At 45.8% G+C, this 23,755-nt stretch overlaps 1 protein-coding gene across 2 annotated transcripts in view; it reads left to right on the forward strand.

Moving 5' to 3' along the window:
- Positions 1 to 23,755, forward strand: part of WWC1 (WW and C2 domain containing 1) — a 155,530-nt gene that overhangs the window by 86,650 nt on the left and 45,125 nt on the right. For both annotated transcript variants that reach the window (XM_040444328.1, XM_040444333.1), the window contains 6 exons: positions 10,049 to 10,125; positions 11,463 to 11,542; positions 16,368 to 16,497; positions 18,121 to 18,267; positions 19,469 to 19,542; positions 23,280 to 23,522. In XM_040444328.1, coding sequence (XP_040300262.1) covers positions 10,049 to 10,125; positions 11,463 to 11,542; positions 16,368 to 16,497; positions 18,121 to 18,267; positions 19,469 to 19,542; positions 23,280 to 23,522 — 751 coding nt within the window. The remainder of the gene's footprint in view (positions 1 to 10,048; positions 10,126 to 11,462; positions 11,543 to 16,367; positions 16,498 to 18,120; positions 18,268 to 19,468; positions 19,543 to 23,279; positions 23,523 to 23,755) is intronic.

Consider the following 23,755-nt stretch of genomic DNA (forward strand, 5'->3'; position numbering starts at 1 on the left):
AACTCTGTAAGGGCGGGGCTCCTGTCTCCCTGGTTCGCACTGGTATCTTCAGGAGAATAGGCATGCCAAGGCCCCAGTCCTTCATTCCCAGTGCAGTACCAGACCAGTACCTGTTCAGGAGCCTACTTACATTTGCCAATGTGTTGGGGTTTTTTGTCTTTTACCACTATTTCTAATAACCAGCCCTGCCCCTTGTTTTTTGAGTGCTTAGTACATGTCAGGCTGAAAATGCTATTTCACTGAATCCTCATAATAATCCTGTGGATGAGGACAGTTAATATCCCCTGTAATAGGGAAGGAAACAGGTTAGCGGAGTTGATGATATGCCCAGGGTCTTAGAGCTGGTGAGAGCAGCAGTAAGTTGTAAATCCATCCCATCTGCCCCTCCAGCATCCTCAGTGTGGGCGAAGGGGCCAGCACTAGGCCATGCTGTTAGGTTGACATAGCTTGGCTGCGTCACTGGATACTTCTCCTGTGTGAAGCCCTCATTTTGAAAAGTTCAGTCCGCCTTGGGGACAGAACTTGCCCAGTTACTCACTTTCCCAGCCCTGCCCTTTTCCCTGGTGACTCAAGCAAATCCCCAGAGTCTCAGATTATGGAAAAGAACTATATTTACTTATTACCTTTTTCTAGGTCAAGTAATGTCCTAGAGACTGTCATGAGCGTTTTAGCACTTAATCTGTTTTAGGCAGCTCAGGCTGCCATAACAGAATCTCAGAGACTAGGTGGTTTAAACAACAGAAATATATTTTCCCATAGTTCTGGAGCTTGAAGTCCAAGATCAGGGTGTCAGCATGGTCTCGTTCTAGTGAGAGCCCTCTTTCTGGCTGGCAGATGGCTGCCTTCTCACTGTGTCATCACATAGCAGAGAGGGAGACAGAGAGCACAGTCTCTTCTTGTACAGTCACTAATCCCATCATGAAAGCCCCACCCTCATGACCTCATCTAAACCTAATCACCTCCCAAAGACCTTTCTTCAGGTACCATCCCATTGGGGGTTAGGGCTTCAACATATGGATTGGGGGCAGGGAGGAGGGAATTCAATCTATAGCATCATCCTTGCTACAGTCCTGGCAGGGAGATATTATTGTCCCTAGTGAAGCTCAGATTTGAAGAGGTGGGGTGATTTTGTTTTCTCCTGAAGCCCTACAGTCTGAGAAGTGACAAGTGTGTATAAAAATGAACCTTCGTATTTTGGGGGACAGGATGCTTACATGGACCCAAAGTATCACCCCACAAATCAGTTATGAATTTCAGAAGGTAAAGTGTATTTTCACATGGAAAGAACTGCAGCTACTGCCTTACACAGGTGTAAAATTAGCATCACCGTAAGGAGACGAACTGACATCGTGTGCTTTCTGATGTGATGCAGTAAGAACATTGTGGAGGATTCTTGACAAAAATATTTACCATCCATCAAATCATCAAGAAACAGCCAGACAGCTCCATAATGTGGAATGTCCTACAAGATAATTGGCCTGGACTCTTCGAGGGGGGAAAAGTGTGAAAAACTAGAAAGAGGGGAAACTCTTCTATACTTAACAACAACAACAAAAACCAATGGAGGCATAAACCACATTAACTGTTTGCACCCTGGTTAGACCCTGGGTTGAGGTTGCAGGCGGGGGGGTGGGAGGGTGAGGAGGAAGCAGCCATAACAGACATTCTCAGATATTTGGAAGATTGTCTTAATTGTGATCATCATATTGTGGCTATGTAGGAGAATGTCCTTGTTCTTAAGACATGCATGTGGCATCATGTCTACAGCTTAATTTCAAAAAAGATCTAGCAGGAAAAAAAACCAATATAACTATGCCATCAGTCTCAGTAAGCTGATCAGTAGCCGCCAATGACATGTTGGTGGTTTTGAATAGAGGACAGGTTTGCATTTTTTTGGCCACCCACCATTTTCAGTAATCATTCATTGAGAGCTTTCTATGAACCAGGCGTCTCAGTGAGAGGAAGAATTGGAGTGGAGGGAGGGATAGATAGAACAAATGTGGGGAAATGTTAAAAATTGGTGGACCTAGGAAAAGAAGGGTATATTAATATTATATTAGTCTTTCAAATTTGCTATACATTTAGTTTCCAAAATAAAAAGTCAAGGTGGGGAAAAGAGCCAAATGGGCAGGAATGATATATTTCCACAGAGAAGCCTGATGGTAGGAGATGACCATCATTGGACTTTGAAGTCAGAGGGCCTGAGTTTGAATCTCCACTGTTACTGTGTCCTCTTGGAGAACATACTTCACCTCTTTATGTGTATGATCCCTTCTGTTTAAATATAAAATGTTATGGTACCTTCCTCTCCTGGGTCCATGTCAGAGTTTCTCAACCTCAGTACTACTGACATTGGAGGCCAGCTAAATCTTCACTGTAGGGACTGTCCTATATATTGTGGGTTGTTGAGCAGCACTTCTGGTCTCTACCCACTAGATGCTAATAGTACCCCCTACCGCAGGCTATAACAACCAAAAATGTCTCCAGACATTGCCAAATATACTCTAGGGGGATGCAAAATTCTCCCAGTTTAAAACCACTGGTATTAGTAAACCAGTACCCTTAGAATATGTTAATGGCTCAACAGTCTTCTTAAATACTTTACATAATATTTTGAGAGTATGAACTCGAGCTAGACTGCCTGGGTTCACATCCAGGATATGCCATTTACTAGCTGTGTAACTTTGCCCAAGTTATATGCTACTTCTCTCTGCCTCAAATTCTTCTATAAAATTGACATAAAAATGGTATCACCTTAGGGCACCTGGGTGGCTCGGTCGGTTAAGTGTCGACTTCAGCTCAGATCATGATCTTACAGTTTGTAAGTTCAATCCCCACATCAGGTTCTGTGCTGACAGCTCAGAGCCTGGAGCCTGCTTCAGATTCTATGTCTCCCTCTCTGTCTGCCCTTCACCTGCTCTCTCTCTCTTTCTCTCAAAAATAAATAAACATTTAAAAAAATAATAATGTTATCACCTTCATTGGGGTGTTATGAGACTTAAATTAGTTAACAGATGTAAAGTACTTGGAAAAGTACTTGTCATATTCTTAAGCTCAATAAATAATAACAATTGTTTGATATTATTAATTTACTGGCATTGAAATGACAAAAGATTTTAACAGATCCCTGGAACTAATAAGAATAAATACATGATTATTGGTAGGAAATAATGATGCAGTCTTATCATATGACTCCATCAAGTTCAAAGCCACCACTGGTTTGAATGTTAAAGAACTTCCACCTAAAGTGACTGAGGTCATCTCTGGTAACCAGATCTGAGATCCAAACCATCCAGGAATTGGGGCGTCCCCAGCCTAAGCATCCCAGTTAAAAAGACATGACCCTTCCTCCTCATGACTTTCTATGGGTTTTAAAACCAGCTTTGTCTTCCAAGTCAAGCTCTCCAACATGTTGATAGACTGGTGAGGTCACATGCCTTGTTTCTAATTCAGATGGCTTGCCTGAGCTTGTGAGAGTTTTGCCACCTGGCCTTGGCTGAGGTGGGGCCTGGCCACAGGTGGGGTCCTGGGGGTGGAGGCTTTGTCAGCACCTCTGGTGCAGTCTCTGGCTCCATGGGGAAAGAGAAGAGAACTAATATTTATTGTGCACCTGTTATATTCCTGCAGGGCAATGTGATGGGCATTCCACATCCATTATTTAAAGTAACCTTCCCCTCCCAACTATCCTGCAAGTATTGTTTCTTTTTTACATATCAGGAAACTGAGGCCCAGAGAGGGGAAGGAGCTTCTTCAAGGTCACACTAGTAAAAAGTGGCAGAGCCTTTATACCTAGGAGTATCTAACCTCAAAAACATTTCTCTTGGGGCACCTGGGTGGCTCAGTCGGTTAAGCATCCAACTTTGGCTCAGGTCATGATCTCGCAGTCCATGAGTTTGAGTCCCACATCGGGCTCTGTGCTGACAGCTCAGAGCCTGGAGTCTGCTTCACATTCTGTGTCTCCATCTCTTTCTGCCCCTTCCCCACTCATACTCTGTCTCTCTCTGTCTCAGAAATAAATAAAAACATTAAAAAAAATTTTTTTTTAATTTTCTCTTAATTTAATACAAGTCATCAGTCAAATTCTAAGGTTCTTGTGTTACATTTGGGTTCTCCCATCCTGTGAAAGATGAGAACTCAGGATAACTGGGTTCTTTGGGCCCTCACCATGTTCCTTCCTCTTTCTAGGCCTTGGTTTCCCATTTGAAAAAGCAATCATTGGGAACCTTGTAGTTAAAAATGCCAGTTGAACCACCTACCTGATTTCCCTCACTCCTGAAACCAAGAAAATGCAAAATAAGAGATTTCCTTTTTAAGGAGTACATGCACAAAGACAGGGAGACTGGGAGAAAAAAGAGTGACAATAAGATGTGGAAGCTGGAAAGCAGATGGGCAGGTGACAGCCTATCTGATAGACCTGAGAAAAGAGAATACAAGCTGATCGTGAGGAAAACCAGCACTCTGGTCTACGTAGATCACTGGCAAAAGTCGTGGGAATTGGAATCCTCAGCTGTCCTTGGGAATGTAAGTCAAGTTTGAGGAGGCCCTGAAATAAAGAGGATTGGGTAAAAGCTGTTTTAGGAAAAGGACAAGGAAATCTCTTCCCCAAATCATACAGCCCATCTCCAACCTGGCAGGATACAAGGTGGGGTGCACCACACTGAAAACACAGTGATTAAGTGAACTCGGACCCATAGGATTTGAGATCCCAGCTCACATGTACCACTTGGTCCCCAGAATGGTGCCAGGCTATTACCACCCAGGCTGGATAGTAGCAGAGTCTAGGGAATCTGACCAGATAAAAGAGATGTAAAGACATTGAGCATTTCTGGATGAAACAGTCCAGCCAAAGCATGTACCATATAAGCCACAGTCAACAAACCTCACTCCATTCTGCTTTTTTTTTTTTTAATTTTTTCTAATGTTTATTTCTGAGACAGAGACACAGCGTGAGTGGAGGAAGGGCAGAGAGAGAGAGGGAGACAAAGAATCCGAAGCAGGCTCCAGGCTCTGAGCTGTCAGCACAGAGCCCAACGCGGGGCTCGAACTCACAAACCATGAGATCATGACCTGAGCCAAAGTTGGTCGCTCATTTGACTAAGCCACCCAGGTGCCCCTCCATTCTGCTTTTGGAGCAGACAACTGAGATTCCAGACACCTGAGCAAAGCCTCTGACATGCAAAATAGAGATGAAAACAAACCCTTGGTGATGGGGAGGCCTTGTGGGAACAGGGAGTATACGTGGAGAAAACATCAAGAGAAGCTACACACCCATGAAACAAGAACAGGATACTATATTTTATTTTATTTTTTTATTATTTTTTTTAACGTTTATTTATTTTTGAGACAGAGAGAGAGACAGAGCATGAACGGGGGAGGAGCAGAGAGAGAGGGAGACACAGAATCGGAAACAGGCTCCAGGCTCTGAGCCATCAGCCCAGAGCCTGACGCGGGGCTCGAACTCACGGACCGCGAGATCGTGACCTGAGCTGAAGTTGGACGCCCAACCGACTGCGCCACCCAGGGTCCACAAGAGATGCTATATTTTATAGAAAGGAACATTAAGCGAACACAAAAGAACCTTTAGAAATTAAAATGCTATAGCAGAAATTTAAAATCCGTAGGAAGATTGGAAAGTAAGCCTGAAGAAATCTTCCAAAAAATCAGAGCAAAAATACAATGAGATGGAAAAGAAGAGAGGGGGGGAAAAAAAAATAGAGCACCAGGCCAGGAAACCTATCAGAATAATGAAAAGTTCCAGAGGAAACAGAGAAGAAGAAGCATCAGGTAAAATAATTTCAGAAGAATTTCCCAGAACAGTTGGAAGAGAGTTCTTAGATTGAAAGGGCTTAGTGAGCACAATGCATGAAAGTCCACTCACACCAAGACATACCTTTGTACCGCTTCAAACATGGAACGATCCAAGATCCTGAAAGCGTTCAGAGAGAAAAACCAGGCCACACAAAAATTATCAGAGCTCAGAGTAGCTCAACAGTAACACTAGAAACCTAGAACAATGGAGCCAGGACTTCAAATTTTTAAGGAAAATCACTTACGACCTAGAATTCTATATCCTGCAAAACTACCTTTAATCAACTATAGGGTAGAACAAAGGTATTTTTAGACATGCATGATTTCAAAAGCTTCTTTCCTTTGTGGCCTCCTCCTTGGGAAGCTGCTGGTGTTCTACTGAAATGAGCTGGTAGGAGGGGAAGACATGGTATTTAGGAAAGAGGAGAGAGGCAGGAAGGGCATCTCAGGATGCCCGCAGCACAGAGAGCAACCAGCTCACGCCAAAGCAGGCACGTGCCTGGGCCAGGCAGAGCCAAAGGGCAGAAACCAGCAGGACGCAGACGGGCCTGGACCCTGTGAGGGGAGATTCAGATAACTGGCAGAGCGTGAGGTTGAATCTGTGATCAGTTTGTAGAAAGTGAGCAAGCATAAAAATGACAATTATTAACTCTAGGAAAAACAAACCCAAAAAAATGTGCCGGAAAAGAAAAGTAAGCAAAGTCAGCTACATGCCTCTGGCCCGAGTTGTGTTTACAGAGTAAAAGTAATGCAAACACTGAAGATGGCTTTCACCAAGATTATGCTGTCTCCGAGGATGGGGAGCTGGGAGGGGTGCACATGTACCATGTCAGGCCTGGAGAAGGGTGGGAAGCTAACTCCCTGTCCTCCAGAGAGGTAAGTAAGTACATAATGCCTAAAACAAAAATAACTTGCTGCCTCTTGGTAATCAAGAAATTAGCTGAACACATTGAAATGATTCCCTTTTCAGGAGTGAGGGATAGGGACCTGGGGAATGTTCTCTTTTTATAACAAACCTTGTACTATGTTGGACTGTTAAACTTGTGGTCATCTGTAACTTGAAAAAAAGCTTACAAATCAAAAGCTATAAAAAGGTGGGCATTTAAAGTCACCCTGTGAGGTCCTGTTCGAATATAAAATTCCTTTGTTGGAGGGATAGTGAGGGGATAGTGGCACAAGGGGAAGGAGGTCAATGACCTTTTTCTTGATTGTGGTGCTTATTGGCTGAGTGTGTTTCTTTTGTGAAAATTCATCAAGCTGCACACATGATTTGTGCACCTTTCCACATGCATCTTTTACTTATGTAAAATGTTTACTTAAGAAATGATAACAGGCAGGATGCCTGGGTGGCTCAGTCAGTTAAGTGTTTTTGACTCTTGATTTCAGCTCAGGTCATGATCTCACAGTTCATGGGATCAAACCCTGTATCAGTGTGGAGGCTCTTGGGACTCTCTCTCTCTCTCTCTCTCTCTCTCTCTCTCTCTCTCTCTCTCCCCCCCCCCCCAGCTCACTCCCATGCTCTTGCTCTCTCTCAAAATAAATAAACTTTAAAAAAAAAATGGTAACAGACTACATCCCATTTTAACAGCTTTGGATACAAATAGTGCACTTCACGGTGGTACTCCAAAGCATAAGAATCCAAGCCCCCAGTGGCTCAGTTGGTGGGAGTCCGTTCTTTTTTTTTTTTTAATAGGAATAAAATCAACCCTCTCCTTTTTTTTTTCATTAACTTTTAAAAATATGTATTTTTGAAAGAGAGAGCAAGCAGGGGAGGGGCAGAGAGAGGGAGACAGAGGATCTAAAGCAGACTCTGTACTGACAGCAGAGAGCCCAACGTGGGGCTCGAACTTACAAACCGCAAGCTCATGACCTGAGCCGAAGTCAGATGCTCAACCGACTGAACCACCCAGGTGCCCCAGGAGTCTGTCCTTTTTTGGGTTCCCTTCCCTCCAAGATTTTTGAGCATGTCCAAGGAGCACGCCCACTTTCCACAGATCAGCACTGGTGTTTCTGGTCCCCACAGTCATGCTCTCCCTGTTAGGGTAGGTCTTACAGTTCTTCATGGGTTCTCCCAGGCTGCTAACACTCTCTCGTTTACAGTTCCCTGTGGTGTAGACCCAAGTCCAGTGGCACAGCCTGGTTAGTAGAGTGGTTGACAGGATGGGGTGCTCATAGAATGGACACCCCCTTTTGAGTGTATCCCCATCTTTTTTCTTCACCAATGACTCTTTTCATCATGTTCTTACAATTAATCAGTGGGTAACAAATATTAATGACCTTAAAATTTTGTTGAAAAAAGACTGTCAGGGGGAAATTGCTTAAATCACTGCCTCCAGCTATGTATCCAGCCAAATCCCACCCTGAAATCCCTAAGTTCAGCAAACATCAGAGGAATTAGAATGCAGGAAATGAAAGCTTCCAGTTGGAAACAAACATGTGTTTCTGAAGTCCCTATTCCAAGCTGACAATGGGGACTGCAAGGTCTTCCCCACCCATCCAGATGTTCCCACCACCCATCTCTTCTGGTAAAGCCTCCTCCTCCTCATCATCATCACTGTAAACTGGGCACAAAGACAACACCGCCTATCATCTTTACTGTTATTATGCAGACAGTTTTATTTCTCTTCTCCGGAACTTTTCAGTGTTCCATTTTAACTCGTGCATAACCAGAAGGCCCTACCTCCCAACAATGGAAATTGCCACCAGTCTCTGTCCTCAGGAAACTCCAGGACCCAGCAGTTGATCTCACTGTGCACGTGCACACATAGTGTCCAGAAGACACTAGGTGGGATGTGAGGGGTGGGGGGCGGGGGGGTAGGAAATGATGGAATTGCACACCTGGTTGGGATTAAGGCCCCAGGGGAGAAGCTCTTCTCTGGCCTCCATACTAAGAACCCCTATCCTTTTCGTGAACAGTGGGGTTGTGTTTATATTAAGAACACCATGAATTGTACATTGGGCCCCTTTCCCTCTTCACATCACCAGTTAGGAAGCTCAGAGCCAGGTTTGTGGTGTCTGGTAAGGAAGGGGACCCTCCATGTTTGCATGAGCCCTAACTAACCTCACACCTGTGGATGTGATTACTCATTCTTGTCTTCCCTTCATCTCATGTCCTTACTTCAAATGTATTTTACTCTGTTATGTTCATTTTTGTAAGCCTTAAAATATCTTTCAAGACATAAATACTATTTTAAAATTTTTTAAATGCAGTAATTACAACTACATAACAACTGGATAATCAAAGTAACTTTGAGAAAAGAGAATTGAATTAGGGTGGTGGGGTTATGGGTAATTTATTTTCCCTTAAAAATGTACATTAAGGGGGCACCTGGGTGACTCAGTTGGTTAAGCGCTTCTTGATAACTCTTGACATCCGTTCAGGTCATGATCTCAGGGTTGTGGGATTGAGCCCCACCTTGGGCTCTGCACTGAGCATGGAGTTCTCTCCCTCTCCCCTGCTTGCATGCTCTCAAGTAAATTTTTTTAAAGTACATTAATATTGTAGAGTACAATAAATAATACTTTTAGTTATTTTTCTGATTATAAAAATGTATTCCTCTTAGTGTGGAAAATAAAAATACAAAGATGAAAATTGGTCTTATGTATCATCCATATCTCTACATATCAACATTATCTTTTTGGTATATTTCTTTCTGTGCTTTTTCTAGATGCATATGTGTATATATATGTTTGTTAACTGTGTATATTTAACAAATTTAAGTTACTCTTTATGGCTTTTTATAAACTACTGTTTTCAGGTGGCAGTAAGTTTTGGACATTTTTCCCTTGTTCAGAATTCCTGCGTACAATTGTTTTAAATCACGTTAAGTTGTATCATCCTCACTTATGCATGTACCATATTTATTTAGCAAAATTACCCTTCACTGGGGTGCCTGGGTGGCTCAGCCAGTTAAGCGTCTGACTCTTGATCTCAGCTCAGGTCATGATCTCAGAGTTCATGAGTTCAAGCCCCACATCTGGCTCTGCGGTGATGGTGCAGAGCCTGCTTGGGAGTCCTTCTCTCCCTGTCTCTGCTCCTCCCCTGCTTGTGTGCTCTCTGTCTCAAAATAAATAAATAAACTTAAAAAAATAAAAAATAAAAATCCCCCCCCTTGTTGGGCATTTAGTTTGTTCATGATTAGTGATTCTTTTCTGGGTTTATGTAGATGTCCAAATAAGCCATCTCTCCCAAAATGTGTTTCTTCTACAGAACTTTTTTTTTTTTTCTTTTTCGTTGCAGTGGTGTCGGGTTCGTCATCCAGCTCTAAGTATGACCCTGAGATCCTGAAAGCTGAAATTGCCACAGCAAAATCCCGGGTAGGGCCTCTTTGCCTGTACTGTGGAAGGGGGGTCACCGAGGCAGCCACAGGCCACTTGCCCACCCACTGGACCAAAGGAGACGCTTCCACCAGGCAGTGATGGCTGGTGCTGACTGACAGGACCCTAAATAACAGCAGTAGTAGCAGTGGTAGCAGCTGTCACAGTAATTGTAATGGTAACAGCAGCGACCATGTCACTGTAGACCAAGCATGGTGCTCAGTGCTTCATGAATGCTGTCTCGTGTTCCTCCAGCAAACCCACGAAGCAGCTGTTGTCCATATCTGCACTTAAAGATGAGCAAACAGAAGCTTAGGGTAACTTGCCCCAAGGTCACAAGGATTCAGGGCTTACACAAGGTCAAAGAACTTACAGTTCTTAACGCAGTGTGCTCTCTTCCTAGCTATGGCTTATTCTATATTGTCTTATTTAGTTCCTTCATGATAATTACTTCATGACTTCTTGGGAATAAATATCATTCCCATTTTACTGGTGTGGAACTATGACACAGCAGTTAAGTGACTTGTTCAAGGGAAAGCCAGTATTTGGAACACAGGCTCAGTGATAACTTCAGGTAGGTTTTCCAAAATCATGCCTACAGGAAAACAAAAGGGGGAAGTGGGCCAGGGGTGAAGCAGTAGGGTGTGCTGGGAAGAGTGTAGCCTTAGAGAGGTGTGCCCTGTCTAAAGGGGTAGTTGAGTTTCAGCCCTACTCTATTGTGGCTGTGCTGGAATGAGGGCTCAGTGTTGGCAGATCTTCTGTTTTTAGAAGAGAGCTATACTTAGGCTTATTATGTGAAATCTCTCCATATTTCATTATTAGCAATTAAATTTTTAAATTTTATAACTGCAAACCAAACACAGCATTCCTGCAAGCCAAATCCAGCTTCCAGGCCATGTCTTGCCTCTAAAGTTATTGCACTGCCTCTCACCTCCATACCCATTACCTGCTTTAAGTAATGCACAGCCCTGTGAATTACCATATTCCTCACCTATCAGAACAGGAGAGGGAGTCTCAGGGAGGTGAGATGGCTCGAGAGAGGTTGTCCAGCAAGGCAGTGGGAAGGCCAAGTTCTATCCCAGGTCAGCTGACACCTGTCCACTTCCTGTTTCCCTCAAGTGAGGGCTAGCCAGGATTGACCTGCAGGACAGCCAGGCTTGGATGCTGACTACACGAGCAGCTGCAGAGACCAAGGCAGCGTCACTGAGGGGATAGTGTTGTGACCCTGTGGCCTGAGGGGCAGTGGGGGGGCTCTGGGTTCCCCTTAGAGGAGAAGGCAGCCTGCAGTTCTGTATCAACCTCTGATCTAGCCCCATGTGTGGCCTTCTGCCATCCAGGTCAACAAGCTAAAGAGAGAGATGGTTCACCTCCAGCAGGAGCTGCAGTTCAAAGAGCGTGGCTTTCAGACCCTGAAGAAGTAAGTCTACCCTGCCATGCAGAGCATAGGGATGCCCCGTAATCCCCTTCCTGCCTCTCTCTCTCTTTCTCTCTCTCTCTCTCTCTCTCTCCCTCTCTTCTTTAAGGCCACTCTAATCATTTGATCCCAGTTCTACTCCACTGGTGTTTACTCAAGATACTGTCACCCAAGGTTGAGGTTCAGAAGGAGAAGAGAGGAATCCTTTCAAACCAGAGATCTCTGAATTCCTGAAGCCATTAAAGTCTGTTCCGTTCAGTTGAGTTTTAGTCGTAAAAACAAGTATTCTGTCATAGAAACGAGTATTGCTGGGCACTTATGGGCACCTGTCTCATGTCCTCCAGTAGATCCAGTAGGATCTGATACACACACAAAAACAAACTTTTTTTCCCCATAACCCCCAAAGACGAACAGCGAATGTGCCCCACAGTAGGAGCAAGGGCCTCTTCCCCAGCACCAATCGCTAGAAGAGCATGCATGGTGCCACGCACACTGTGCTAGATAGATGACTTAAGGAGTTCCCAGGATAACTTTGACCAAGTGTAATTTTCACTTGTAGAAGTTGACTTGCCACCAAGGTACATCTCTATTGTTTCTTTAGAGCAGGTGCGTTGATGGCTATTTATCGTTATTATACTAGCAAGATTTGTTGAGCAGTTACTCTGCCGGGAAGCACTTTCAGTGTTTCTGCTTGAGTGACTTCATTTGATCCTCACTGCAACTCTCTAAAGAATGTTCTTTTGGCCAACTCCACTTTATAGATGAGGAAACTGAGTCACATTATTAGGAATAATCACACATGCAACAAACCTGCATTGAGTCATGTTCGGTATGTCTGAAGGACTCAGTGTATAGTTATTACAGAGGTGCCTGGGACCCCTCTTGGAAGCCCCAGGGAGAACATCCAGGAGATTTCTCTGTCCTAAGGGACATCTCATGTAGATTCCCAGGGAGGCCACATCTCTACAGTCAGCAGCTTCTATAGTCACTTGCTTTTTCTCGCTGTCTGACTATACCTCTTCCTCATTCTCTGAACCTCAAATTCACCCCCACCACTCTGTGGCCACAGCTCCAAGCCTGGGGATGTCTGTCTGTAGGCTCTCTTAATCCAGGGAACTGTGACCACTGGAGGGGTTGGTTGGTTCTTGTTCACGTCTTCCCATCCCTCAAGCCCCCACTGTCTGGAGGGGAGAGCTACCATGAATCCCCCACCACACAAGGTTTAAGAAAGTATAGCTTTGTATTATAGATTGTGTATAATAGGGTTCTTTTGGTATTCCAAGTTATTATAAATTATGGTTTATATATGTGTGCTTATATAGGTACATATGTTATTAATATATGTATATGTACGTATGCCAGTGACAGTTGAGAGCAGTAATATGAGCTTAGAAAATTCCTTCTCGTGACCTATAAAGCAAATAACCTCATGAGCCCTCCAAATTCTGAACACATAGTTGAAAGACTACTCACTCCCACGTCATCTTACCGCAGGGGCCTTTCCCTCCTCCCCCTTCCTGCACTCCTCAGGAGCTTCTGGTTAGAACATTTCCCATTATTCTCTGAGCCACCACAAACCTGTTTTACCACTTTGTCACCCTGTAGCAGCATTGAAAATTCTTGTTCTTTGGTAAGCTGATGCTGAAACCCCAAAGACAAGCCTTCTTTCTCTCCTCCCTCCGCCCAACTGATGTTTGATATCAGGCCCAGATAAGACTCCTGGTAGTTCTGACTGCCCACGCTCAAAGCTGGCTCCACATTCATTGTGGAGGAAGACATCTGCTTTAATACACACCTTGGCATAGAGGGTTAGGAATGTAGCTGCAAGAGGTAGATGGCCTGGGTTCAAATCCCAGTTCCCTGGGACCTTACAAAAATGACATAATCCCCTTGAGCTTTGGTTTATCTGAAAAATCAGTCACTGTAACGATGAAACTAAAGCATGTGACAGTGCCTGACAGTGAGTGTGAGGGTCAGTAAGGGGTGTTGGGGGTGACCTCTAGCTGGGTGCCTGCTTGGATATGGGGAGGAACTCAGATGAACTCTGTACTTACCCTGGGCTAGGGTCTGTGCTGGGCAATGACTGTGCATCAGTCACCTCGTTTCATTGTCTTTGCCCCTTTAAGAGAAGTTTTTGTTCTGCCCCACTTTATAGATGAGGGCACTGATGAGGGTGAAAATATACCCCAGCCCCCGCCCCCCACCCCCCCCCCCCCCGTTGGTAAGCATCAAAGCTGGAATTTGAACCCAGGACTGTTGGATTTAGAAGCTCATGTGCTAATACCTTCCTCCCTGGCCTCATCCTGGATAACCCCCTCATCATACCCAGAAAACATGAGGCCTCTTTCCTTGTCCCTTGGAATCTTTTTCAGAAGCTAGTGGTGGGAGGTGATCTAATCACTTCTATCTCAGCCTCCTCCCTTTGCAGAGCATGGGGGAAGGTGAAACTCTTCCATTTGTCCAGTTCACGGTCAGCAGCCCCAGTTTTTTTAAAAAAGGAAATGTTGATGAGGATTGAAGGATGCCTCTTAGGAGCCTGAGAAGAAAAATCAAAAGGACTTGGGCCTGTCAGCTGCCCTGAGCCCTTGTAAACAGGAAGGAGATGCGATGTGGCATGTCACCCCTGTGGGTGGGGAGCAGTGCAGCATCTCAAGGCACGTCCCCCAAAGCCATCGTGCCCAGGTAAGAATTGCCAAGAAGAGCTGCCTGCTGTCAGAGCCTCTGCCCTGCTTCTGCGTGGCTGTCCTGCGGCTCCCGGGTGTGTGAATCTCCGGACAGCCGCATAATTTGGAAATTCTAGAACACATGCAGCCCGCTACACCCTCCTCTCCCCTACAACCACATAACTTTTCTTTCCCTTAAAAAAAAAAGAGAGAGAGAGATTCATTCACTGAGCACATAATGGTGACCCTTTGTTCCCCTCCCCCCAACCTCAATCCCAAGAGTGTTCCCTCTTGGAGCTACTCTCTGGAGCCAAATTCCAGAGCCTGGGTTGCTAAGGCCCCTGAGGGAAATCAGGTAGAGGCTGTCTGAGGAGCCCAAGGCACAGCAGACAAACCGCTTCTGTCTTATCCTGCTGAGGATTCAAAGCCATCCTCACCCTGTTGGCAGAGGACAGCTGGGCACAGCCCCCTCCCCAGAGCCCCCAGCCCGACTCAAGCAAATGGCATCTTCCCTGCCCTCCTCCCCTCCATTTGGGGCCGGGCCACCTCCCATCCTGGGGGATCCTCCCCTCCACAGAGCATCTCGGGCACGCCTCTGCTGCAGAAAGCTCCATTTAGACTAATTTTTCAAACTAAATTTGAGACCAGTGTTAGCCAACCTGGCAGGCTTGCTCAGGCCCAAGTCCTCGAAAGGAATAGACAGGCTATTTTTAGTGGGGAGACATAAATGGGGCTTTGTTTTCTCTCCACGGAGGCTGAAATAACGGAAGGGAAGGGAAGGGGGAGGGCCGTGCTGAGACCGGAGTTCTCTCCCGAGTCCTCTCCCTCTCTCCTGTTCGGAGGCACAGACAGACCAGGATGAAAACCTGCTCCCCCCATCAGTGATTCCCCACTCAGGTTATTTTTAGCCCAGGACAATTTGGCTTCTAGCAGGAAACCAGAGAGGAATGCCTGTGAGCGGTTTCTCATCCTGAAATAATGGGTTTGTGGTGTTCCCTCAGACGGTAAAACTTCCTTTTCTCCACTGGTGACTAAAACTTCAGGCCTAGCCTTTGGGGAAAGTGTGAAGCAGTTAAAATTTATCTCTGCCTTCTGAAGGTTCTCCATACCCCAGCCTCCTTCCCCAGAGGGTGGAGACCTCCACCATCTCTGGTTTGGTCTGACCTTCAGAAAGTGGCATTGTGGTCCTTAACTTTTTTCTTTTTTTTTTAACTCCCCCTCCACCCTCCAAAATGAACCTTTATATGGGGCCTAGATAAGCTGATTTTATCCCGTACCTCCCAGTGCACTTGATCATCCATCCTTTACTTATCCCATTTGACATTCCTAACAGTTTCATGAACATGGGCTGGGCAGGTGACATTACCCAGGTTATTTTAGAGAAGGAAGCTAAGCCTCTTGTTAAGTGCCATGCCCAAGGTCACACTACTAAGTAGCAGGGCTGAGAGTTTTCCATCTTTCACACCTTTCCTTCCTTGTGTGTTTACTCAGCAAATACTTAGTAAAGGCAGTGGGTCTCAATTGAGGGAGATCTTGCTCTTCTTCCCAAAGGGACACTAGGCAAAGTATGGAGGCATTTTTGGTTGTCACAGCTTGGGGCCAAGATGCTACTGGCACCTAGTGGGCAGAGGCCAAGGGTGCTACTAAATACCCGACAATGTGCAGGACAGCCCCCCACAACAAAGAATCATCCTACCCAAATGTCAAGATGCTGAGGTTGAGAGACCTTGAGTTAAAGGACTGTCCTGTGCCAGATACCGAAACTACTTAAACATTTTCAATCCTGCCCCTGTCCCAAGCCTGTTAGTAACAAGTCAAGGATACTACCACATGCCCTGCTAACTAGAACACAACATAATGATTGCAGTGTCCAGCTATGTGCAGTGTGATGGGAACACCTAGCCTAGCCTGGAGGAAGCAGGGAGGTAATCAGGGAACACTTCCTGTAAGAGCTGATGCTTAGAGGACCCTTGACTTAAAGAGTGGTGTTGCTTCTGCAGCCCCACCCTGTGGGACATTTCACAGGCAGCTAGACCTGGGGAAGGGAGGGTGTGCAGGACAGAGAGGAGCCTTGCTGCAGGACCAAAGCGTGTCGTCTTATCCCCTGGGGAGACTTCATCCCTCACCCTATCTTTTTCTGACCTTTCCCATTGACTGTTTCCTAGAATCGATAAGAAAATGTCCGATGCTCAGGGCAGCTACAAACTGGATGAAGCTCAGGCTGTGTTGAGAGAAACAAAAGCCATCAAAAAGGCCATCACTTGTGGAGAAAAAGAAAAGCAAGATCTCATTAAGGTACGAGAGCTCCAGTGATGTGGGTCCCATCTCTCAATTTCTTCGGAGCACCTTTCTTTCTTTTTCTTTCTTTTTTTTTTTTTAAGTTTATTTATTTTGAGAGAGAAACACAAATCGGGGAGGGGCAGAAAGAGAGAATCCTAAGCAGGGCTCTGCACTGTCAGCACAGAGCCCGACATGGGACTTGAACCCACAAACCATGAGATCATGACCTGAGCCAAAGTTGGATGCTTAACTGACAGAGCTGCCCACGTGTGCCCGGAGCACTTTTCTGTGCCAAGACTCACACTACTTCCACACGCTGCACAGATCACTGAGCTCTCATCACTAGTTTTTTGGGCTTTCAGTCTCACTGTGTAGAGTAGGAAAAGGAGGATCAGAAGCGATAGGTGGCTTGCCTAAAGTCACATCACTGGCAGAGTTGTACTAGGAGCCATCTGGTCGAGTCCAAAGGTCATGTCCTTGTCACTGGCTCTGGCCACCTGGCTTACTTCTCAAAGAACCAAATGGAGGGAGATGGTTTTGACATCCACAGCCCTGACACCGAAATGTAACATCTTTATAAGAATTACATTGCATGCTCTTCCTCTGCTGAGGACCAGACAAATGATAATCGGTGTGATTTAACATGCCAGGCAACTGAACTGGACACTTTGCATGCATCATATCTCACTTATCTCTTACATCAGCCCTAGGTTATTCCCTTCATACAGATAACTGCTACACAGCCCAGAGTCCATGGTGGAGCGAGGATTCGAACCCATAAACACTGACACAGATGTCTATTCTTTTAACCCTTAGACACTCTGCCTCCCCTCACTGGAATGACCCTGACCTCTGAGATACTGTGTTTGTTTGTGTTCCCACTGGCAGATTAGGACTCAGGCTTGGGGTTGCTATAACTGATTTAGTGAAGGGAGCTTTATGCTCTAGGACAAACAGAATGATTTTGAAGCTCTTGCCCAGGGCAGCAACCTGATGAAAGCGTTCAGGCGCTCGTGGACAGTCGTGAGCCATGTTCCTATCATGACTGTCACTTAAGAGCACTGCATCTTCAGTCAGGCCAGGACCACATCCTGCTCTGTCATTTGCCAGCCTTTGCATGTAACAACTCCCTTAGCAAAGAAATGGGGATAATCCTAGGTCATTTTTCAGAGGACTGATGTGAGGATTAAGTAAGATGATGATAAAGCTGACAATTACTGAACGTTGGCTGTACTAGCACGTTATACTGGCCATCTCATTAAATCAGTATGGTAGTCCTATGAGACAGGCCCTGTGGTTATCCCTATTTGTTTAGGAGAGGGAACTGAGGCACAGAGAGCTTAATCAACTAGCTCAGGTCACACAGCTAGCAAGTAGCAGAGCAAGGATTCCAAGCCAGGCAGTGTAGCTCTAGAGCCAGTGTCCATGCCAGTCTTTCCCGAGTAGAACACCCAGCACAGTACCCGGCACTGAGCAACCACCCACTTGCTGCCAGCTCTTTACGAGGTAAGTGGAATATCCAGAGTGAGCTAGGATTCCTACCACATTACAGAAGTGGAGAGGAGAGCACATGGATGGTGACAAACCAGAGCTCCCTCCCAGAAAGTTGTGTTGCTAACCTTGCCCTCCCCTCCTTAGAGCCTCGCCATGCTGAAGGACGGCTTCCTCATCGACAGAGGGTCCCACTCTGACCTGTGGTCCAGCAGCAGCTCTCTGGAAAGTTCAGGTTTCTCACTGCCGAAACAGTACCTGGACGTGAGCTCCCAGACAGACATCTCGGGAAGTGTGAGTAGAAGTTGTACCCAGGAGGCTGCCATAGTGGGCAGCCGCCTTCTGATCTCTCACCTTGGGAGGTGACTGGTATCTCTCTGTGGGCCTGCCTGCTAACGTGGCCTCCTGGAGCTCCATTCTCTTGCAGACCTCTTGGCCCCAGGATGACATGAGATGATGGTGTGGGGGGAAAGCCGGCGCTGTGGGGGGAAAGCCTCAGTCTTGAGTGTTGCCTAGCCATGCGTTTGCGTCTCTAGGTGCTGCACAGAAAGCATGTGTGAAGGACCAGTGGCTCTCTCTGGTTTCCTTCCTACAGATTTGCAACACCATTCTGTTTTTCTTTCACCAGCTGTGAAGCAGATGATACTTTCCTTCTGTTCATCCTGAAACAATACATGCAGCTTTCAGACAGCTCTCTTCAAAAGCTCAGTCTGGGCACCGTAGTGAATAGTGTGAGCACCATCCAGATTTATTTCATGAAAGCTTTAGAGCAGGACTGACCCATAGCCATCTGGAATGTTTGGAGAACTTTTGTTTTCCTAGAGCAGGTGACATTGAGCAAAGTCGCCTCCCAGCCTCCATGGCTAAATGCTATTCCTATCTGATTCTTCATATAGCTGTGTCCCCACTTGTGAAGAGAAGCTATATCCATATCTGCTTGGGTGAACCTTGTAGCTTCTTGCCACTCTTTACAGAAGGACATGGCAAATGGGCTGTCCCTTCCGTCTCCAGACCACCCATGTGTCCAGCTACAAGCCATCTGTAGGCCTCCCTGAAGGTTCTAGGACCTTCTCCTCGCTCACTCAGTGTTTCAGTCCTGGCTGCAGCCTCCCTGGGTTTTCAGTTGAGCCCCTCCCCAGCACCCCCAGGATGCCTTTCTTGTATATTGGCTGTCCCTGTTTCCTCCTGACCAGCTGTCCTCCATGCTGCTGGGGCTTGAATGGGCTCTAAGCCATTCGGGGCTGCAAGATGATATTCTGGGCTCTCAGCTTCTCTTCTAGAAATGATAGATGTCTGAATTTGAGGGTCTTCCCACAGCCTGCAGGAAGTGTCTTTGCCTGACTAGCTTCCCTGCTATCACACAGCCAGCTTGGTAATTGGGGGCTATTCTTAGCTACTTCCCACGCAAGCTGTCAAGTCTCTCGTGAGCTCTTGAAATCCACCTCAGCACCGGCCACAGTGGCCATATAATTCCCCACTTTGTTCTTTCCCCCAGTTTGGCGCAAGCAGCAACAATCAGTTGGCAGAGAAGGTCAGATTGCGCCTTCGATATGAAGAAGCTAAGAGAAGGTAATTAGGGGCTGGGGGCGGGATGGTTCCAACAATGATAATTGCCATTGCAGAGTGCCTGCCCCATGCCTGGCTTTTCACACACCTCATCTTTAATAATCAAAGATTATGAAGGTAACTATTATGACACATATATTTTAACCTTCTCTGAACTCAGGAAATGACTGAGCCATGGACACTTCACTAGATAAAAAGTAGAAGCTGTGTTTTGCACCCAAATCTGTTAAATCTCAGAGCCTAGTTATCTTTCCACTTGCTGAGCTCAGTTTCTCTAATCAGGGTTTTCCAATGATCCTGTGAGTAGTCTGGTTTGAAGGAGCACTTCTGAGGTTTTAGCAATAGGAGAAAAACCTCTGGATACTGAACACTTGAGTGTCTCCTGCCCAACTGGGAGCAAGCTGTGCTTATAAACAGTGTAGATCCCAGTGACTAAATATTTTGTGGCTTCACAGTCTCCTAAGCAGTTGGGTTCCACTGCCACAAATAAAATTAAAACAATCAAACCTGATGTTTTTAGAGCATCTGTTATGGGCCAGGTGTTGTATTAAAACATTTGTATGTGTATCATCTCATTTAACTTTAAAAGCAACCTTATAGCACATCTTATATGATTTCCATGTTAGAGAAGAGAAAGGTAAAATATGAGATCATGACTTTTCAAGATGATGGAGTCAGAATTTGAACTCTGGACAATCTGGCTCCAAGTCTGTGAGCTTCCTATGCACAGGGCCAGCCTTACTGGGTAAGAACCCACAGAGTATAATGGTGAATAAAGCTAGGAATATCACATCCATTCCTCCTTAGGTTACACTGCCTGGCCCATGGTATTCTAAGCCAGGCCACGTAGGGTGTGGCAGTGCCTAGTTCTGCCCCTCTGCCAATTCTGTGTGAGCAGCAAAACCCTTTGCAGCAATGACAGAAATCCTATAGAAAGTAGAAGAAATAAAAAAGGGAATTTGTCAGCTTATTGAATTCCAAAGTCCTAGGATAAACCAGCTTCAGACACAGCTGGATCCAGGGATTCAAATCAGGTTACATAAACTCAGTTTCTCTTCTTTTCTCTACCCTGCTTGCCTTTGTGTTGACAGACTTTCCTTTCAAAATGTAAAGGTGACCCCCAGCAATTCTAGAGTTATATACTATCAGGTTAGCAACCCCAGCAGCAGGAGGACCTACCTATCCCAACAGATTTAACAGGTTTAAGGCTTGAGGCTCCCTGGCTTTTCCTAGTGATCCAATTATTGTTGCAGCGTTGGAGGAATTAGAATTCTCTGAAGGTCCAGGCATGGGTCATGTGCCCAACTCTGGGAAGGGGATTGAGGTCAGCTTTGTGGGAACCAAAAGACTTAAGTATTGGAGGAGTGATATCCCAAAGAAAACTTGGGAGTGTTGTTAACAGAAGGAGGAGAAATTGGATACTGGTCAGGTAGAAAAAAAACACTGTGCATTATTTCAGCTCCCCCTAGAGGCCCAGCAAAACAACAAGACTTCTGCATTTGGACAGCCACGTGTCCCCTCTGAAGGGGGACCACTCTGAACCCTGGATATATTCCAGTCTGCAATGATGCCTATATTAGAAGATCCATTCTGGAGAGACTGAAGAATTGAAATCTTCCCTCTGGGGTTGAACCATTAAACTTCCCATCACAAAGCTTCCTGGCTCATCTGCTATAATCCAGCTTTGAGCCTCACTCTTCACCCAGAGGTAGTTTAAGTGTCAAGGATAGAGCAGCCACTGAATGGAAAGCAGGCTGCAGGACTCCAGGTAGGAGGGCAGGTAGCTGTAATGAAAGGTCTGTGTGCCACGTTTTGTCACATGTGCATTTCTGCAGAGTGAGTCTGGTAGTTTCATCAGCTTCACCAAAGGTGGCCTGAAGGTTAAGGAACACTGGGAAAGCACCACTAGAAAGTACATGTAAGCATTGATCAAGCCTTCAGTGTACTGTGCGCAATGGAGCCCCCGCCAGACCTGTCCACGCCACTCCATCCTCAGAGTGGTGGAAGCTACCAAGTTATCCCAGATTACTCTCTTTGTGAATGCGGAATTTAAATTAATCAACTCTAAGAATCCCTCTGATACATTTGGCTGGGCAGTGAGCAAACCTAGATGTGTTTGTCTGCATGGGATTTTTACTGCACAGTGTGGAGATTTTGGCGCTAATGATGTTTTTATAAAATAACAGTTGGGCCACATATCTGCAGATAAGATTGAGCTGGGAGTCCAGAGACCTGGGCTCTCAACATGTATTGGCCACGTTTATGACTTGCAGTCTTAGGTGAACCATATCCTATTTCTAGACATCTGTCCAACAGATTCACTGCCATTTCTTACCACCCTTTATGGATCAGGTGAGGCTAGGATGTGATAGCTGAAAGCCCTTTTTGCAAAGGCTGAATCCTAAAGGGACACATCATGATTTCTTTGGATATTTGTAGCAATAATCTTAGTTATATTGTGAATCTTTCTTGGATCCAAAGGTAATTATACCTAATCTGTATGGGCACTTGGCAATGTATAAAGAACTCTTTATGATAAGTTTTCAGTCAGTTCTCATAACCCACCTTGCATGTTCCACCTCACAGGTGAGGGTATTGCATCTCAAAAAAGTTAAGGGGTTGAGCTCCCACCTCCTTCCTTTTAACATTTAATAAGTGCCTACAGTGTACCAGGCAGTGTACTAGAAGCTTATGATACCAAAATGATTTCTTAACAATGGTCTTTTTATAGGGGCACCTGGGTGGTCCAGTTGGTTAAGCGTCCAACTTCAGCTCAGGTCATGATCTCATGATTTGTGAGTTCGAACCCTACATCTGGCTCTATGCTACAGCTCAGAGTCTGGAGCCTGCTTCTGATTCCATATGTCCCTCTCTCTCTCTTCCCCTCCCCTGCTCATGCTTGCTCTCTCTCTCTCTCTCTCAAAAATAAAAATAAACATTTAAAAAAAAAAAAAAAGAATGGTCCTTCTGTCAAGGCCAAAGCCAAGACTTTGGCTGAAGGCCTCTGACCCCAAATCCACAGTTGGTTATACCACACTGTGCTGACACCATTCTTTGGGCTAGGAACATACAGTTACCAATTTCAGAGTTTGCTGTCTGTCATTGTAGTGGGTCCATGACTGCCATTGGTTGGGCACGAGTTATGTGCCAGACACTCTGAGCACATTATTGCTCATTTTCAGAACAAGTTTTGGGGAGTTTACCCAATGTTATATACCTAGTAAGTGGTTAGACCAGGTAATAACAATAGCAGCAGAAACATTCATTTGAGTGCTTACTATGTGCCAAATACCGTGCTTTGAGAGTTCATGGAATATGTCTAAAAACCTTCTACCACAACCCCATGACAAAGGAGCCTTTGTTGTTCCTTCCAGAGAGATGAAGTGACTTGCCCAAGGTCACATAGCTGGCGGTAGGAGGCTATTGCCTGGTGATGAATCCAGCTCTTTGTTCTACCAGGCTTAATATCCCTGAGGGCAAGGACATTGCTTTGTTTACATCCCGTTCCCACCCCTGCAGAGCCTACTCACTGTTGGCACACGGTAGGCACCATTTGTGTTTGTTAGATGAAAATATGTTCCTTGAGATGGCCTGCTGGTCCAAGGGAAGACAGTCATTGCCAAAGATTGCTCTGAGGATGTCATGGCTCCTGGTACCTCATAACGTTGGAAACACAGTCTGTTACCCTGCTCCCACAGTGCCGCTGGGCACACCTGTCATGCTCTCCTCTCTGCCCACAGGATCGCCAACCTGAAGATCCAGCTGGCCAAGCTTGACAGTGAGGCCTGGCCCGGAGTGCTAGACTCCGAAAGGGACCGGCTGATCCTCATCAATGAGAAGGAGGAGCTGCTGAAGGAGATGCGCTTCATCAGCCCCCGAAAGTGGACCCAGGGGGAGGTGGAGCAGCTGGAGATGGCCCGGAAGCGGCTGGAGAAGGACCTGCAGGCAGCCCGGGACACCCAGAGCAAGGCGCTGACAGAGAGGTGGGGCTGGGCTGGGGCCAAAAGGGGCCTGGGACCCACCCTCCTGGGTCTATCTTCCACGGAAGCAGGAGGGGTGAGAGGGACCACCTGGGGCGTAAGGGCTCCTCTCTAAGAACACTCAGTGTAGAAATCTTGCAACTTGCTAAAGTAGCAAACTGGGGGAAATGATTCACCACCCGGAATACCAGATACCTAGGAGTTTACACAGGGAATCGCAGCACCAAAAAGTCTGC

The sequence above is a fragment of the Herpailurus yagouaroundi genome, unplaced genomic scaffold, assembly GCF_014898765.1.
Source record: "Herpailurus yagouaroundi ecotype Mexico unplaced genomic scaffold, PumYag 29, whole genome shotgun sequence".
In the NCBI taxonomy this organism is placed as follows: domain Eukaryota; kingdom Metazoa; phylum Chordata; class Mammalia; order Carnivora; family Felidae; genus Herpailurus; species Herpailurus yagouaroundi.